We start from the raw sequence: 18,547 nt of genomic DNA on the forward strand, positions 1-18,547 counted from the left end.
ACCTTGTAATCAGGCGTTAAGGGTCGGCGCCGTTTACGGTGCCGTAAAACCCTTAACGCCTGACTCGTAATGAGGCCCATAGTGTGTCATTGCTTGCAAATGTTGTGGGTCATTTGGGTAATCACTACCACTCCACATGTTTGGTAGTGATTGCCTTTGGGGATAGAGGGGTGTCGCCTGCTTCCGGAGGTCTGGAGTTGGGGGACCAAAAAAAGAAAAAGAAAAAGAAAAAAATAAAGAAAAGTGGTCCCTGCGGTGTCGGATCTGAGCCGCGTAGGAGGGATGGATTGACACTGCAGGGTCAGAACATGCAGGGACGGCAGAAAGGTAAGTAGGGGCTAGGGGTGTGTGGGGGTGGGTGGGGTCTTTTAATTAGGGCAGTTTTGGCTGCAACAAAATTGGCTTTGCGGCCAAATTAACCACGGCAAATTTTGTCAGGGTTCCACACTATGCATAACAGGTTCATCACACTTTAAGGGGTTCAGGTAACTGCTGGCGTTTTAGGCACTTGTTCTAGAGATGTGGAAGGGGAGGACGGTTTAAGTATTAGGTTGGTTCAGGGAGAGAGCTTGGCTTTGGGTGGCTGAATTGGGTTGAAGGGTTTATAATCCTTAATTTCTCATTCAGGAAGCCTTTGTTTCTCCAGGCCAAGATGGTGTATCAACATTACAGCAGTGATTGGGTCTGACTTCGTGTTGTTACTTGGAACCCTCATTGAGGTTCTAAACTGTCTTTCATTTTATTTTTCATTAGAGCAGGTCATTGCCTTTTTAGCTGCAATAAATAAAGAGTTTAAAGTTTCCCAGAAAGTCTATGACATTTACTTTGGTGATAACTTGAAAGCCCAATCTGAGTTTAGGTAAATGAAGAAGTCAGCAGCAGAGGTCATCTGAAGATACTAGAGTTGGAAGAGGAAGAAGATCTGCAGAGACAGCAGAAAACCAGATCAAATTAAGTGTGCCAAACAACCCTTTAATTGAGAGTTTTCTGAACTGTTATTAAGTCAACAGTGATAGTAATTGCATTTAGAAAGCGCTATACTCAGTGGAGGGAGCAGTGAGTGTGAATATCAGCCACAGTGATTAGCGCGTGTAACATTAACTAGGCAAGCGGATTAGTGTGGTCGCTTAACAGAAATTGTAAATAACATTGTACGTTACTAACAGTTGCTTCGGGCAGCGAAACTGAGGAGTTCGTTTGGGAGCAGGCGCGTGGTGAAGCTTAACCGTCAGAGCGCGAGTTCGAGAAAAGAACCCTGCGACGTGACGCATGCGTCGCGGCCATTTTGCAGAAAAAAACGTTGCCATCAGTGCTGCCGTCGCAATCTCTGAGGAGTGCGAAATTGATCTGACAGAGTTTAAAAACGAATCCAGGAATCGGATTTAAAGCAGAAGCAAGTGAATTCTCCATTAGGGCCCCAGAATAAGTGGACTTTGAGAAAAAGACATTGCGCGCAGTCCTGTAATGACTTTCTGGGATAGTAGCACAGATAATAATGGTGAAGACATGTCAGGGATTTTTCAGTATTGATATAATTAACCATTGGCAATCCAATTGAAGGTTAAACAAGAGAGCGAGAGCAGAAGAAAATACTAGTGGATGATCAGGAAGTTTACAGTGTTGAGCAGAGCAGAAAAGGAAAGACGTATTTGATGTAAGACTCTCGCAGCATTGTCACAGTCAGTCTACGATTTTGGCAAGAGCCTAAAGGCAATAAAGCTTAGGCTGCAGGTAAGGGAAGAGAGTTGGAGGCGGAGCTAGTATGACCTAAGGAGGGGAAGACAGGAAGTAATAACACATATTACAATTCCCTCTTTTAGGTCCTCTACTGACCAGGCCATATCTTGAGAAGGCAGAAGACAAGGGCAGTAGAAGATTCTGTGTTTGTTATTTTTCCATTTCCCCTTTCCCCCTGGGTTTGCCAGTCTAATAGTTTTATTATACTGGATTGTTGGGCCGGCAGGTTTAGGGGGTCTTGTGGGCTATCGTCACTCCCGCAGGATTCTTCAGCAGATCTGACAGAATAAAAGGCGCACTTAATTAATCCTGCACGATTGAAGATGGACCCGGAGCCAGGGTTGAGTTTGGTCACTTTAGGAGAGATTTTGAAGGAAGTGAGGGAAGAATTGAAAAAGACAAGGGAAGAAACTTTGTCCTTATGAGTAAAGATGGAGGAACTAAGTAGTAGGGTAAACAAAGGAGATTCAGCATGATCCTCAGGGTTGCGGTTGGACATTGAAAGGGAACCACCAGTTTTGTATCCTGAAGGAGGAGGCTTTGAGGAGTCTAAGGGTTTGGCGGAAAAGGACAGGAGACGACACGTTCCCGGGTTTATCCATAGGTACAACCCCATTGGCACCTCCAGAAAGATTTGGTGGGGATTTCCGGAAATTTAAATCCTTTCTTATGCAGTGCGAATTGCACTTCATGTGCAGACCAGAGTTGTTCCGCACAGGAATTTCCAATGTAGCATTTTTAATTTCTTTTTTAACGGAGGAAGCAGTAGCTTGATAGGTACCCTTGGTTGAGAGGGGAGCAGTTGAGCTACATAGTTGGTTGGAGTTTAAGACAGAATTTGGAAAAATGTTTGACCAAAGAACGTTTGGTGTAGATGGGGAGTTACTGGAGTTGCGCCAAGGGAATCGTGAGTTGGTGGCTTATATCACACAGTTCAGGGGGTTGGTTCTAGAGAGTGGTTCGCCAGAAGATAAGAGACCTTCAATTTTCTATAGGGGGCTGCGTGAGGAGTTAAAGGATGCCTTGTCAACCATTGTAGAGAGGCCAACCTCTTGTGAAGATTTGATTTCCCTGGTAATGCAATTAGATGTGAGGCTGAGTGAGAGGAGGTCAGAAAGGCAAAGACATTTTTCTGAGACTAGGGTTTGGGGTAGGAGTGAGCATTCAAGAGCAGATCAGGTAATTAAGGAGGTTAAGGGTCCTGTGCAGGAAGGTCAGGTTAGGCCACCTTTGGTGTTAGGGAGAATTCTCAAGAATGTACTAATTTCCCTTACCTTCTGAGACCCCCAGCAACTTTGCTGGATTTCTAGGATTTTATTTTTCTACCTGGGAAGAGTGTGAGCCTTATTTTCCTACTCTTCCATGTATTTTGATGTGTGTTTTACTTTTGTGTTCTTTGGTTATGGCGTTTTTAAACAACTCCATAGGCATCATCTTTTTCTGTGTGTCACACAGCACCTTCAGTGCAGTGGCACAGGGATGTCTTTCAGACTTCCCAAGGTTTAAATACCTTCTCTGGGACTGACTACTGTCTCCCAGAGCATGTAAAGTTAAATTGGCTTTACTAGTCTCTTTAAATTTACAGACACTGCACACACTATCTTCCTTTAGAGTGCTGGAGGGGTTGCCTAGCATCCCATGAGTCAAAACACTCATGTAATAGTCAAATGTTACCCTTTCCTACTTGAAATGGCTGGTGCCAGTGGTTTAGATCAAACTACCATGATTTTTCCCAACCGCGAACAACGGTAGCTAAAAATCGGGTCAGCCATATTTTTCAAAATGGCGCCCAAGATCTATCTGTAAAAACAGACTCTGGTCAACTTTTTTGCTGTTTCTTCTTGGAAAGGTCCTTCTTGTGTTTAACTCTGCACGCCAAATCAGGTTTGGTTCCTTTGTTCATTGGCCTTTGGTGGGCTTCAGTGCTGAAGCCCTCCTTTGGCGCCCGAGTGTCTGGGGTGGACAGGATGTGAGGGAGGTGCCTGAAACTCCCTGTGCGTAGTCTCCTAGGAGACCTGAATGCACTTTGGCGTGATTGGCCGGCAGGCTGTCCGGCAAGAACAGCCACCCTGTGGTTTGAGTGACAGCCAGGCTGGAATGAATGGTGGAAAACTGTTTAAAAGCAGGTCTCTGGGACTTGGAAAGCAGAGTCGACCACTGGAACGAAAGAACCAAAGACGAGCTGAAGGAAGACGACTGCTGCAACTCCTGGATGACCGGTGAAGCACTGCAGGTCCGAATTGCCTGAAAACTCAGTCGACAGAGAAGCCCTTCAAGGTTAACTTCTTCCCTTGAGTTTGGTGGGAACAACCAACACGCAAGCCGCCTGGACACCATTCCCTCCTGGTCAAATTGTCTACAGAGTGCTGCCGAAAACCGGATAGCCAGTGGGAAGGACACCAGTTTTTGGTCTTTAAGGCACTCACACCTTAAACCGACGTTTTGCCAAGCTTGTGGCCTCTTCCCTTGGCAGAGCAGGAACCTCTCGACGTCCTCCTTCTTGTCCCCACAACTGAAGCTCAGGAACAGTGAGATCTGCTCAAACTGCCAGGAACAACTGCCTCAGCTCTTCTTCACTTTAAAGGTACTGTGGAAACGCAGTCAGGAAATCTTTTCGGCCACGGCGAAAGTTTGTGAAACTTTCCCAACTTCGAAGGCTTGTCCTTCCCTAAACCAACATCTAACTTTTTGTCTGACCAAATACTTCTAAGATCTGTGGCAAAGACGTAACCATTTACTACCAGAACTTTGCTATCCTACAAAGACTCTGAACCATTGATTTTGGCCCAGGCCTATGAATTGATGGTTGTAGTTAACCGAAACCCTTTACCCTGCCTATGAAAGTATTTGTGCTTCATTTCTTATAACCTTGTCTTTTTACCCCTTTTAAAAGTAACTGAAGTGCCATTTTTCTCCCACTTCAGGGGAGCTGAACGTGTTCAGTAACTTATTGGTTGTATATTTGTAGTGTATTAGTATATGAAATTGAGTTGCTCTTGATAGTAATGTTTTCCAAATGACTGTGTAAATAAATGTATATTCTTTTACCAAGAAACCTTGAGTAAATGTTTGTTTGAATCACTGGGCCTCATTACACGGTAGGCCGTAGCCATGGCGCTACTAGCGCCATGGCTACCCCCTTACCACATTCCGGGTCCGTGTTCCCGGAATAGGGACTTACCGGGTCATTCCGACCCTAGAGGACCCGGTAAGTCCCCATTCCGGGAACCATTCCCCATTCCCATTTGAGCCCCCATAGGGCTCAATGGGAATGGGGAAGGAGCTAATAACGGTACCGCAATTTCGGTACCGTTATTAGCTCTGAAGTCCCTTAGCGGGTCCCTTCCATAACGCCTGGTAAAACCAGGCGGTAGGGGAGGGACCCGCTAAGGGACCTCGTAGTAGGGCGGTAAGGGATTACCGGCACCGGTGCCCTTACCGGTGCCGGTAATCCCTTACCGCCTACCGTGTAATGAGGCCCACTGTGTTTGTTGGTCCTTTGTGTAACTTGTTCTACTGCTCACTTTACTCCTGAGATAAGTCTGGCTGCTCAGCCACTGCTACCACATTACTGTGTAGTACAGGCTTGTACCAAAGGTGAAATTGTACTGACATTTGTAGTCTTAATTGTATCTAGTGTTCCCCAAGGGTACTGCATGTGATTCTGCCTGACAATGGTGTACAGTGGTGAGGATAAAGTATACTTGTTTCATTTAGAGTGCTACTCTTACCTTTGTTCAAATATCCCTCACAAGGCTAAGCAACATTAGAGAAGCAACTGTTTTATCATGCCTGATATGAAAAGCTACAGACAGGCATGGGCGTAATTGTAGGGGGGGCAGGGGTGTTTGCCCCCCCAACTTTCATTGCACACCATTTTGTCCCCATTCATTTGGCTGGGGCACCTTTTCTTCAGATGTCATGTCCCCCCCAACATTTTCCGAAAAGTTACTCCACTGCAGACAGGAGACCCTAGTCACTTTAACAGTTGATCGATTGAGAGATGTGTGTGAAGCTAGGATCCTCACTGTAAAAGGCAAAAAGGTTGAATAGATAGAAAAGTTGTTGGAATATCAAAGTCTAAGGAGTGGATCTGAAACAACTACCCCTGCAGCAAATGTGGAAAATATTGATGAGGATGATAATGTTTCAGAGCCCAGCTCAAATGTTATGGATGAGTTTGATGAGGCAGAAGAGTCTCAAAATATAGGCCCTGTTTTACCTCTACCTGCTCATAGGCCTCAACCTTTGACCACAGGGACCACATCAGGTCCAACACTAATTCCTGAATTTTTCTCTTTGGAAAGAATGAGACTTGAGTTAGAATTTAAAAGAATCCAAGCCCAAACTGAAAGCAAACATCAAGAACTTAAACTCAGAGAAATTGAGTTGAATCATGCACTTGAAATGAAAAAGTTGTCTCTTGAAACTAATTCTCTCCCACCGTCTTTTAGGTCTTCCAGTCCCAAGAGGCCTTGCATGCCCAAAGATGCAGTAAGTATGCATGAGGTTAAGCTTGATATTTTGGATTGGTTGACTGCTTTTGAATATAACATTGGGATTCAAGACATTACAGGGAATCAGCTGTTTTTCTGGGCTACCCCTGTTGCAACTGATATGGTAATGGAGTTGGGGGATATAGACGGAAAGGAGTATGAAAGTGTCATCGCCCATTCGACTGTAAGATAGACCTTGAAGATGGAGCACCAATTCCATGTGGTAGAATGTATGCTCTCACTGAGAAGCAGAATGAGCATTTGGAAGAATATCTAGAGGAGAATCTGGCTAAGGGCTTTATTCGACATTCGCAGTCACCAGCGGCTTCACCTTTATTTTCGTACCCGAGAAAGATAAGACTCCAAGGACTTGCATCAACTACAGAGCATTAAATAAGATTACAATCAAGAATCACTATTCTTTACCTTTAATACCAGTAATGTTGGATCAGATTCAGGGAGCCAAGATATTTTCAAAGTTGGATCTTAGAGGAGCTTATCATCTGGTTCGAGTACGAGAGGTTGACGAGTGGAACACCGCATTTAGAACACGCTATGGACTCTTTGAGTATCAAGTGATGACGTTTGGTCTTTGTAACGCCCGGCTGCTTTCCAATTTGTCATCAATCAAGTGCTCCGGGAATACTTGGATGTCTTTGTAGTAGTATATATATATATATATACCACATGGGGGGTTTTGGTGGGCTCTAGAATGGAACCAACCTTGCTGAGCTCTGATAATGAGATTCCTTAGTTTCTGTTGTTGCGGCGAGGTCACAGGTTGTGGCTGAGGTGTAGCCCACACCTCGTTTGTTTGGTACAAAGTTGAAATGACCTGGATACCTTGTCCTAGAGAATATATGAAAAAATGTATTTTCCACACAGGTTTGTGTTTTTTAAAGGTGCTGCTTTGTAGCAGGTTTGTTTATTTACTCGGGTTATACTCAAACATGATGAGGGTGGGATTCTTAATGTCCCATGTGGTCAGCCGACACGTGTTTCGACCCAAAGGTCTTTCTCAGGGCTATGTTTGATCGGTCTGGCGCCCGGTATGGGGTTCTTGTTTTATACTCTTGGTCCTGTGTATACAGTGGCTCCTTTTGGGCCCTTAGGTCCGTTGTTGTCTGAGACGTGTCGGCTGATTAAGTTGCGAGAGAACCACCTGTATGCTAAGCTTGAAAAGAGCCAATTTCACACGGACCGTGTGGAATTTTTGGGTTTCGTGCTGTCTCCTGAGGGTCTTGCGATGGATGCAAGTAAAGTTAAAGCAGTGAAAGATTGGCCTTAACCGGCTTCCATGAAAGATGTACAGAGTTTCATAGGGTTTGCAAATTTTTATCTCTGGTTCATCCAGAATTTCTCACAAGTTGTCACCCCAATTACTAAATTTCTGAAAAAAAGGATTCAAGTTTGTTTGGAGTGATGAGGCAGAAGGAGCGTTTCAATTTCTGAAGAAGTTTATTACAGGACCAATTCTTTTACATCCTGATGTGACCAACCTTTCTTCGTGGAAGCAGATGCTATGGGTGTGGTGCTATCTCTACGCCATCCGGTAACGGGACAGCTCCATCCTGTGGCATTCTTTCCGAAGAGGTTTTCTTCACCAAAAAGGAATTATACAATCTCCGATAGAGAACTTTTGGCCATCAAGGCAGCCTTTGAGGAATGGGGGCATTATCTTCTGGGAGGACGTCATTGAGTCACAGGTTTGACCGTCAGCAGCGGACCCATCCATGGCCCTGGCAATTGAACTCACTGAACACAACAAGTGGAAAGACTACAGGAGGTCACTGTCAACGCATCCGGGGCAAACCGAGACGAACTAGAAAGGTTTGCAAAAGTCCACACCGAACTGGCCGTAAACAACAGAACCATACTCCTCAGAGGGTGCAGAATAGTAATCCCAGCGGCCCTGCGGTCAGAAATAATCAAGACGCCCATGAAGGACACCGGGGAGCAGACAACACCAAACGTCAACTACGCTGCCATGTGTGGTTCCCTTTCCTTGACGCCCTAGTCGACCGCTGGGTAAGGAATTGCGTGGCGTGCCAATGCACAGCCAGAGCCGAAACACCAATACCCCTACAGCCGACACAGATACCAGAACATCCTCGGGAAAAAGTGGCGGTGGACTTTTATGGTCCCCTTAAATCGGGTGAATACCTACTCTTATTCATTGATGAACTTTCAAGGTTCCAAATAGTAAAAAGATCATCATTCACAGCCTTCACACAAGTCGCAGCGATCTTCGATGAAGTCGTGAGTGAATGGGGCATACTGGATGTCATCAAGTCACATAATGGCCAGCCCTTCTGCGGCCACGATTTCACAATATTCAAGCACTAAGGGTTCAAGCACCAGAAAATAAGACCTCTATGGCCACAGGCCAAGGGAATGGCCGAGAGGTTCATGTCATCGATCAAAAAGACATTGCAAAGAGCCAGACTAGAAAATGTCGACCCACACCAAGCCCTATGCAGGATGCTTCGAGATTACCGAAACACGCCCCATGAGGCCACAAACAAGACCGGCCGACCTCATAGTAAAATACCAAGTTCGCACACGGATCATACAACACCCGATAAACAAACCAGAAACAGATCCAGAAATCCTAAGGAGAGACGCAGAGAGGAAGGAACAAGCCCACATCCAAACAGATGAAAGGCGAGGAGCGCGCCTAAAGGACTTTCAAGTAGGAGATGAGGTGCTGGTACAACAGCCAACAGTCAAGAAGACTGACTCAAGATTCGCCCCGCAGCCATTACAAGTCACGGCGATCAAAGGAACAATGGTGACTGCTGAAAATGAAGAATGAGAAATAACACGGAACAGCTCAAAATTCAAGCTTACAGCAACCACGGAAAATGAGACACTTCAGCCTCCAGATCCTGAACCCATTTCAATAGATCTTCGAGACACACTATGGACGCAACCAAGATTCTCCCCTCGTCCAGGAACAAAGAGAACAGAGAGGCCTGACGAAGATCCAAGAGAGGGCACGAGTAGCCGGCCCCAACGAGCTGTGAAGAAACCAGCACGCCTGGTTGAAGAATGTTGATATTGTTGTAAGGACATTTCGTCCGAGGGTGATGTTATAGTGTTCGTCTCTCCTAAAGAGACCAACACCATGTCACGTGAGACGCATCACATGACGTAGCACGCAAGGGGGAGGGAACATTAGGTAAGGCAGAATCGTATGTACATGAATATAAAGAAGATGTGCTTTCCACTTCGGCGTGTCTGTCCTCCTTATTGTGCCCCCTCCGGGTATAACAGAGTGCATTGATGAAAAAGGTATTTTTGTATACTACAGCATAGTGGGGAATTGAACAGGAAGGGTACCCACCAAGTTCATTGCCAGCTATGAGCGAGTAGCTGACATTTTTACAGGAGGTGTTTTTAGAAAAGTCGTAAATAAGACGGTTCACTCCTGTGTCTTCTTTTACGGTGGTCCTAGAGGAAAGAGTAGAGATACAAAAAGTTTAGCACCAACAAATAGTCACGGCATAGCACAGTGACAGAAAATGACAATGGTAGGTGTACCTATTTATAGTTTCATATTGCTGGACACAAAGCAGTGACTGCAATGCATAGGCAGATTGTACAAAGTGCTTCTACTGTGCACATCCTGGATTTGAATGCTCAAAAAACTAAGTCAATGGCCACAAATGTGGGGTATACATCAGTTTCATATGTGGAGCACACCTATTGTGCCATAAATGCACACAATAAAATAATTCATGAGAATCATGCACTGTACGTGTTAGAGATCAATATATGCATTAACAAATATGTACCCGGATGATACACACATATTAACGACTACAATATGGTAATGTTTTAAGACCTTCAGTAACTACATGTTTAAACATCTTTGCAATTTAATGTATTTATAAAGGTTGAGTGGCTGTAGACTGTCGTGAGAATAAACATGGTCATACTAACTTTGAGGTTTTCCGGAAAATCTGTTATACTTTAGAAAATCTTGTTCAGTACAATACATGGACAAGAAATATCACAAGCTGCTCTAACACAAGTGATGCACAGTACGCAAACCACCCCTCCAGTAGCTGTAAAAAACATGGTTTTGCTGGAGGGATGAATGTACCTTACAAACCTTTCAGGGTGTGCAAGTTGTTGTCCAAGTTGTTGTCAAGTGGCATGTTTGCCCTTAAAGGGTTTTTCTAAATAAAACCACGTGAAAAAAGGAGGCACATTGATGTGTAATTGCTGGCTTTATTTTCCCATTTTCAAATTTCATATTTGGATGAAACTAACTAAAATGTAACAGTTTATGAGCAAGATATATATGTCTGTAATATTTCATAGAAACATAATGAAAACATTGGATCTGTGACATTTCCCCACATGGGACTTTTTCACCACACGTTTAGCAGAATTTTTATGGGGTGGGGGGCAAGTCCCCCATATCCCATTTCTTCCAATGTTCTACCCACCTCTAAACTCACCTTTTCTCTGATCAATAACCCTGCACCCTCCTAATAAAATTCTGCAAACATATGGTAAAATGAACTGCAGCCAAATGTGGGGAAACCACTGCCAGGAAATGGGGGGATACCAAACAAATTACCTAATGTAGTTTTCAGACATGTACTTGAGCCCTATGGCCAATAGTACATTGATACCATTGATACGGCCATCAAGCCTACAATTTACCACTGTGAAGTTGCTATCTGCAAGTAAAAAAACTGCTTTTGCCACTATACATAAAGCAAAAAGCTTGCAGGGGCAAATAGCGCTGCAGACCATTTTAAGTTCCAGGCTCAGGAAAGAGCAGTCATATATAACATACATTCTCCATTTATCAAAGAATTTAACAACAATAGAAATACTACTTATATAAATCACGCCAAAAAGGTTGATCTTGTATGTGGACTGAACCTGCATAACTGAGGTACAAAAGTAAGTGGGACCTATGTTGATATCTTCTATATATATAAAAGTGAAAATGTGTGGGTTTGTGGCTTCGCGTATGTTCCCTATACAATTCCACACCGTTTCATCAATCTGCACCAATTTTGGAAAATCACCGGCTAGGACCCTCCAGACATTACTGGGTAAATGTCATTGGAAACCCCTCCCCTTTCCCTGGATTTCAGCAAAATTGCACATTTGGGTGTGGGATTGTGGCTTTCCGTATGTTCCCTATATAATTCCACACCGTTTCACCAATCTGCACCGAATTTTGCACAGTCACCTGTAAGAACCCTCCAGACATTACTGGGTAAATGTCATCTGGAAACCCCTCCGCTTTCCCTGGATTTCAGCAAACATGAACATGTCTGGGTTTGTGACTTGGCGTTTCACCAATCTGCACCACATTCTGAACAGTTACCTGCACCTATGAGGGAATAAAAGCTCGGGCAATGCCGGGAATATCAGCTTTTATCGACTACATATTTCACAAACAGTTACCAATAATTATTCACCACTCAGTACATACATAAGACATGTAATCACTTAATAGAAATGTATACATTTTAATATATCAAAGTATCCTGGCTGGGCAAAACAACAAGATCCTCTACCAGCGCCTAATCTATTAGTTTAACAGAAATACTCCTGGGTGGTTTGCGGATGAGGCTGAGTGGGTGATTGCCCTGATCCACATGTTTTCCAGAAGGGCATAATGGGGGTCCTTTTAGGTTTCCTGTTGCAGGAAAAATGCCTGTAAAAGTGGAGGTAATACCGCCACCTGCACTTTCCAGCAAAGAGCTGGAGGTAAATCAGGCCCCACCAGAAAAACACTGCTGGAATTACTGGTGCTGGAAATTCAGGTAATTCGCCCCATGGGGTCCTATGGGACTCCATGGAATGGGGAATTACCTACGTTCCCGCCGCTTGTAATAGCCCATAAATACTGGGCAGTGAGGCGGCGGGAATGCTAATTCCATTTGGTGGTATCCCAGTGTTATTACCAGCAGAATACCGCCAAAATCTTAATGAGGGCCAATGACCTAAACCAACCAAGCAGCAATGTCAGATCCTCTAAAGAGATCAATAATCGCTCAAGTCTCCAACATTATAACAAGAGAATTTATATTGCTTAATGATGAGAACATGTCAAGACAGCCAACATCTGTTTCAACCAACTGACGTCTTTTTAAATGCTAAAATAATTGGGTTATTAAGTATGCAACTATTTGATTCCGGATGAAACAATGCAATCTGGATGTGAGCAACCTAAATGTGGCACAGTATATACTGAGAATTCCAACTGTCGATCGCGTCCAGAATCGATTCTGGGCACGATCGACACATGCTGAACACGGCTGGGGCAACCTGGCCCCCCCCCATTGGTGTAATTTTGGATACATCCAGGTAACTGTTGTAATGTGGATATATCCAAAATTACAACAAAAATGGGGTATCTGGTTGCCCCAGCTGAGTTTGGCATGTGTCGATCGTGCCCACAATCGATTCTGTTCTTGGAATTCTCAGTATACACAGCACCACGTTTAGGTTGTTCGCATCAAAATTGCATTGTTTCATCCAGAATCAAATAGTTGCATAATCAATGATCCAATGTGTTAGACTTGAAAAAGACCTCAGTTGGTCGAAAAACACATGTTCGCTGTCTTTTCACATGTTCTCATAATTAATCTATATTAACACTCTTGTTATAATGTTGGAATCATGGGCGATTATTGATCTCTTTGAATGATTTGACATTGGCGCTTGGTTGGTGTAGGTCATGGAGTCCTTTTGTAATACATTTTAATACACAGTAATTTTTAGTTTCAAGCACAGCCTACAAGCATTTCAAGTATAACGGGAAAAGACAGCATGTGAAGGGCCAGCACAAGCTTCCTCACAAATAGAAGAGGCACAACGTGGACAGGGATAGAGCAAGCTTTCCTTTTGAACAGATAAAACATAGAACCTGCCAATGAATGCTTCCACCACAATTAGGTTTAGAACCGATGTAAGTTCGGTGCACACCTTTCTCACAAACAGGTACAGATATTGCAGAGGGAGGGGCAGTACAAACCACCCTCACAATATAATTCAGCATGGTTATATCTCTAGTTCTTATGGCAGACAACAAGACCTTATTTTGTTTCAATAACAAGATGACAAACGCATAAGAGAAGGTCCAAAGCATCTTTTCTGCTTCGCTCTGCGAAAAATAATTCTCTGCGAACCACATTCCGCTGCGAGCGGAAACTAACAACCACTCACAACAAAATGGAGTTGCAGAAGATAGAGCCCAGACCGTTGATGTCATGGCTGAATGCCCGCTGCTAATGCCACAGTTAGGCGCAATTGATGATAACTACGAATACAGAGAAAATGAAAACCAGAGCAAAGAAAGTCGGATCAGCTCTGTGATGAACCTGAGTCGGATGACCTGCAGGTGGAGCAGTTAGGAATTTCTCTACACAATACGTTACAAAAGAACAATTATAAGATGCCACTGGACTGTCAAACAAGCTCAGCCCCTCAACACAACACAGATGGCATTTTCAGAACAGAAAGAGCCTTGATACATCCATAGGGTCCCTTTACATGCTGGTCTGAAATAAGAGGTGATATGAATAAGAAAGAAAAAGCCCTGATGGCAACAAACATATGCCAGGCGGATAAAAACGGAAGGGAACACCTCACAGATACAACAACTCCCCAATACTTGTGCATCCAATTATCACTAGACATCACGTAAATAGAAACTCTCATGAGTAGTCATGAAAAAAGGAGAGAGGTTTTCGGCAAAATCTATGATATAAGGAGAAAAGACACTCAACTCACCTCTACGCCACCTGATAGAAGATTCCACTGCAATTATCAGATAGCCGAGCAGAAAGAATCCAAGTATAGCACAGGCATTAAACAAATGCCTCTCTTAAGAGATGGAGAGAAACAGGATGAAAGGAAGATAGTTTCGAAACAATGCTTGGACAACAAGGAGAATAGATGCCAATGCGAAAGGGCAGAGGTATGCCAACGTAAACCTATTCCGACCACTATGATTAATCTCCAGAATATGTTGATTGTGACCACATCTCAAACAATGATTCTCTTCCCAAAGTTACAAGAAACAAACATTGATGCAATCAAGGATGAAGCCATGCTGCTAGCTTTGATCCACACGAAGCAGATACATTTTGAAAATGTAATTACATATATCCAGAAGTGCTTAGACACAGAAGCAGAGGCGAGCCTGATGTGGCAATCGAGACTCTTCGATATTGCAAGAGCTGACCGGGCTAACAAAACTCAAATGACAGCCACTATGATGGTGTGGATGAAAGGTCCATCACCGAATATGACGAACATGGTGCTCAACAAAGAGAACACAAATGACCATAAAAAATCAGCGACAGAGATGCAGCGACAGCGACAGAGATGCAACTGGATACATCAAGTATAAGAACATCGCTGGGGACTGGAAAGGTCCCCAAGGCCCCAACGACAGTGAATTCACCAATGCAAATGCTTATAACGTCCAATCTACCGGAAAAGATGCCACACCTGAAACCGGCTGAGACATTTGAGATTTTGTGCAACCGAAGCACAATGCGTCGATTAGACAGACAAAAGAAAAAGGAAAAAAAATCAATAAAAAAACAAACGGGGTTGCAAGCCTTTTTAAGGAAAGTATCAATGCCGCAGATGGCAATATTAAAACAATCCAACAAAAAAGATCCCTCCATATTCCAACGAAATAAAGCTGATCTAGAATCACCAATGATCACTGACAGTCGAAATAAGATACAGGTCAGAGAAGTACATCTACAAGAAGAAGTAACATAACAAGAAGATCTGATGAATTTAAAGACACATACGGATGAACCACCACTATCTATTATTGACCTAGACACGGATCCGAACGACTCGTCATTGATAATCATAGATCAATATCAAGAAGATTTCTCCTTGCAATCGGTCTCGACAGATCTCTCCTTTGAAGATATATCGGATATCGTTTTAGACTGTTCAACAATGAATCAAGAGTCAGCGATAGACCTAAGATCTGAAGATGGTGGTTTACCCCGAGACCCCCCGGAACCTACGAAATATCGGGGAAACAGTCATGAAACCTTCTGTGAAGTCCCCAAGACATAAAATCAATGACAACAAGAACGAGAGCACTCCTAGAAGGAGTGATTGGGAACTGCAATTACTGACATTTATGGCCCAACAAAATCCCAAGAAGCAGCAGAGTATTACTCTAACACGTTTCAACACAAGAAAAGATTTATTGATATTAAATAGAACGAATGTGCTACGGTTGTTCCATGCGATACCGCAACTGAAAGCATTACGGTCTGAAGACATTAAGCTAGTACAATTCCTTGATGAATATACGCTGAATAAAGTAGAGATCGAGCTACAAAATATGCAAACAATTAACCTAATAACAAAAATGGAACAGCATTTTCATTGTCTAGGATTTCACTGCTCAGAAATTTGAACGCTCTTAGACAAAGATCTGGAGAGATATTGACTCCCAAAACAATAAACCCAGGAGGTGGCCCTGAAAAGGCATACAAACGAAGATATAATGAGACGATCAATATCAACAGATGAAGCCTCTTGTTACTCCTCTGAGAAGTACAGAATAATTGGAGTAGAACAAACATAGCAAGATCCAACATCACCAAACACTTCATATGGAGAGACATGGACGATAATTCCAAAAAGTGGGAAAATGAAAAAAAAAATACATTTATAACCATCAGCCACCAAACTGACCACTCTTCGGACAGCATGTTCGTGAAACACCAGAGGACACGGTCATCTGTTCCATCAAGCAACCCCCGACTTTGAGAAATGACATATAATTTGTCCGCAAGAAACATGGATCACCCTACAACTGTTCTGTGATGGATTCATCACCCATATGAACCCGGCTATCCAGCAGAACCGAGGCAGACGGTCATCCGGAATGTTGACGTTCATCAAAGTGGATTCTAATTGGACAACAGAGGACACAGCCAATTTGAATGCTTGGGCTCAATGCTCCATTATGCAAATGACAGATTACTTGCATGATAGCGATAAAGATCAAACGAGAATACAATCAAGACATTTCTTGGGGATCCTGAACCTTTACTGGAACCCCATGGCTATCTACGATGAAATCTTTTTCAACAATGTTTTTACGGCCATCGATGAAGCAACTGCCAAATATCGTAACATCAAATTTATCCTTTGTGGTGACCTGAACATCCACCTATTCGATCTGAAGGGCCGCCTACTGGAGCAAAGCGAACTTAGCAACAGAGCATGCAAATGGTCAAAGGAAACTGCGATCAGAAACCTGACACTAACCGGCAAAGCTCTAAATGAAGATAGTCAACTGATACCAACCTGGACTTGGGGGAAATCTTGATCTATAATAGATTACATTTATGTGTCTCCAGGAATAATGGATTTGATGCATAAAACTGAAAAGATCCACGCACACAACAGTGATCATCATAAACGTACAATCTCGTGGTTGGGAATCTGTCGACCAAGGAAGAAACAACAGCTTCCGAGTTTGGAGTTAAATAGCACCACAAATAGATTGCGCCTAAATCAACATCAAATTGGCCGATTACCAGAGAGCTTCAAGCACACTAACAGGGAGGGGATTGCAAAATTGAATTACGGTTGCTTCGCCCCTTTCAACAAAAAGTGAAATTTCATGAAATGACGACAAAGATACATAAGCACCATTTTAATATTCAAATCATGGAAAAAAAGAAAGAGCTCTGTAAAAAAACTCAGAGCTCTTCAGAAGCGGAACACTGAAGATAGCTTCAAGAACATTAAAGTAGAAAAACAATGATACCACAATTGGCTGAAAATTACAAGAATCACATTACAACAAGCAGATGCTGAAAACATACTTGAAACTCTCAAAAACAGAAACTCAAGAGAGTTATGGAATCTGCTCAACCCTAATGTGAAGCTCCAAGAGCGCCTAATACCGAATGCATTAGAATCGAAATGGATAGAACATTTTACTGCCCTATACAAACCGCAGAGCCCGGATCACACTTATGATGCGCTAGGAAGCACAAAGAAATGGAATCTAGCCTGGGACCAAGATGACATTCTGAAGATGATTAACAATCTAAACCCGTCTCGTGACCCGGGACCTGATGGTCTATCCAACGCAATCATTAAACAAGCTCCAGATTTGTGTGCTGACATCACTACTCAAATATTCAGCTTAATTGCAGAACTCAACCGGATTCCCAACACATGGAAGGTAGCAACCTTAATCCCGATCCTCAAACAAGGAGACAGGAAGGACCCTGTCATCTACAGACCCATTGCCCTGTTGGACCCACTAGGAACGATTTTTGCCTCCCTTCTGTTGAACAAACTTACCATCTGGGCAAAGAACAATAATAGATTTGTGGTCAGACAAACTGGTTTCATCCAAAAAGTGGGCACAAATGTACATCTAATGCTGCTAAATCTAATTAAACAAGAAGCGATAATGAACAAAACGCACGTTTTGGCAGCATTTGTTGATTTACATTTGGCCTTTGATGCAGTAATCAGGCAAATGCTCTGGGACAAATTATCGCAATGGAACTGCCCACAAGACATCATCAAATCCATAAAACAGCTATATTCGAACACAACGATCACGCTCAGGATGTCTAAAGAAGGAGTCTTAACAGCACCCATAGAGACATGGAATGGTTTAAAGCAGGGCTGTTCCCTTGCAGTGACCCTAATTAACCTTTATAAATCCGACTTTGAAGAACACATGCATTGAACCCACATAAATCCACCTAAAATCAACTCAGTACCACTCCCCATCACGATGTATGCAGAAAACATCGTTTTGCTGGACAAAACGGCTAGTGGACTACAAGAAAGCCTGAAGATGGGAAAAAAACAAATTAAAAATCAACACAGGGAAAACCAAAATTATGCCTTTAACAAAATTGCCAGCTAAGAAATCGAGTTTGCCAACTTTATCCCTAGAAGGGAAAGCACTCCTAGTAGTGACAACTATTAAATACCTAGGTGTACTGATCAATCAATCAACAACGAAAAAGGAGTAGTTTGACTACCTTGAAGCAAAGGCGCAACCTTTAGCCCGACAAGGCAGATTTCTTCAGTGTAAATTTTGAAAATGCTCATTCAAACCAATCATTGCTTTCTATAGACAAAAAGCGGTCCCAATTTTGATCTATGGAAGTGAAACCGCAATTAATTTTCCCGGGACAGTGTGGCAAAATTTGAAGCGATATTCTGGAGGAAAATCTTGCCGTTACCACCAACATATCCCATGCCAAGAATCAGGTTTGAAGTAGCAACCCAGTCACTTGCATCGATGGTCC

The 18,547-nt window shown here is 43.1% G+C and overlaps 1 protein-coding gene across 1 annotated transcript in view; it reads right to left on the reverse strand.

Annotated features, from left to right (window-relative positions):
• The window catches only part of LOC138467255 (uncharacterized), a 1,232,016-nt gene that overhangs the window by 88,777 nt on the left and 1,124,692 nt on the right, over nt 1-18,547 (reverse strand). The window contains exon 31 of the mRNA XM_069607273.1: nt 9,580-9,686. Coding sequence (XP_069463374.1) covers nt 9,580-9,686 — 107 coding nt within the window. The remainder of the gene's footprint in view (nt 1-9,579; nt 9,687-18,547) is intronic.

Source organism: Ambystoma mexicanum, chromosome 4q, assembly GCF_040938575.1.
Source record: "Ambystoma mexicanum isolate Mex_15411 chromosome 4q, UKY_AmexF1_1, whole genome shotgun sequence".
Taxonomy (NCBI): domain Eukaryota; kingdom Metazoa; phylum Chordata; class Amphibia; order Caudata; family Ambystomatidae; genus Ambystoma; species Ambystoma mexicanum.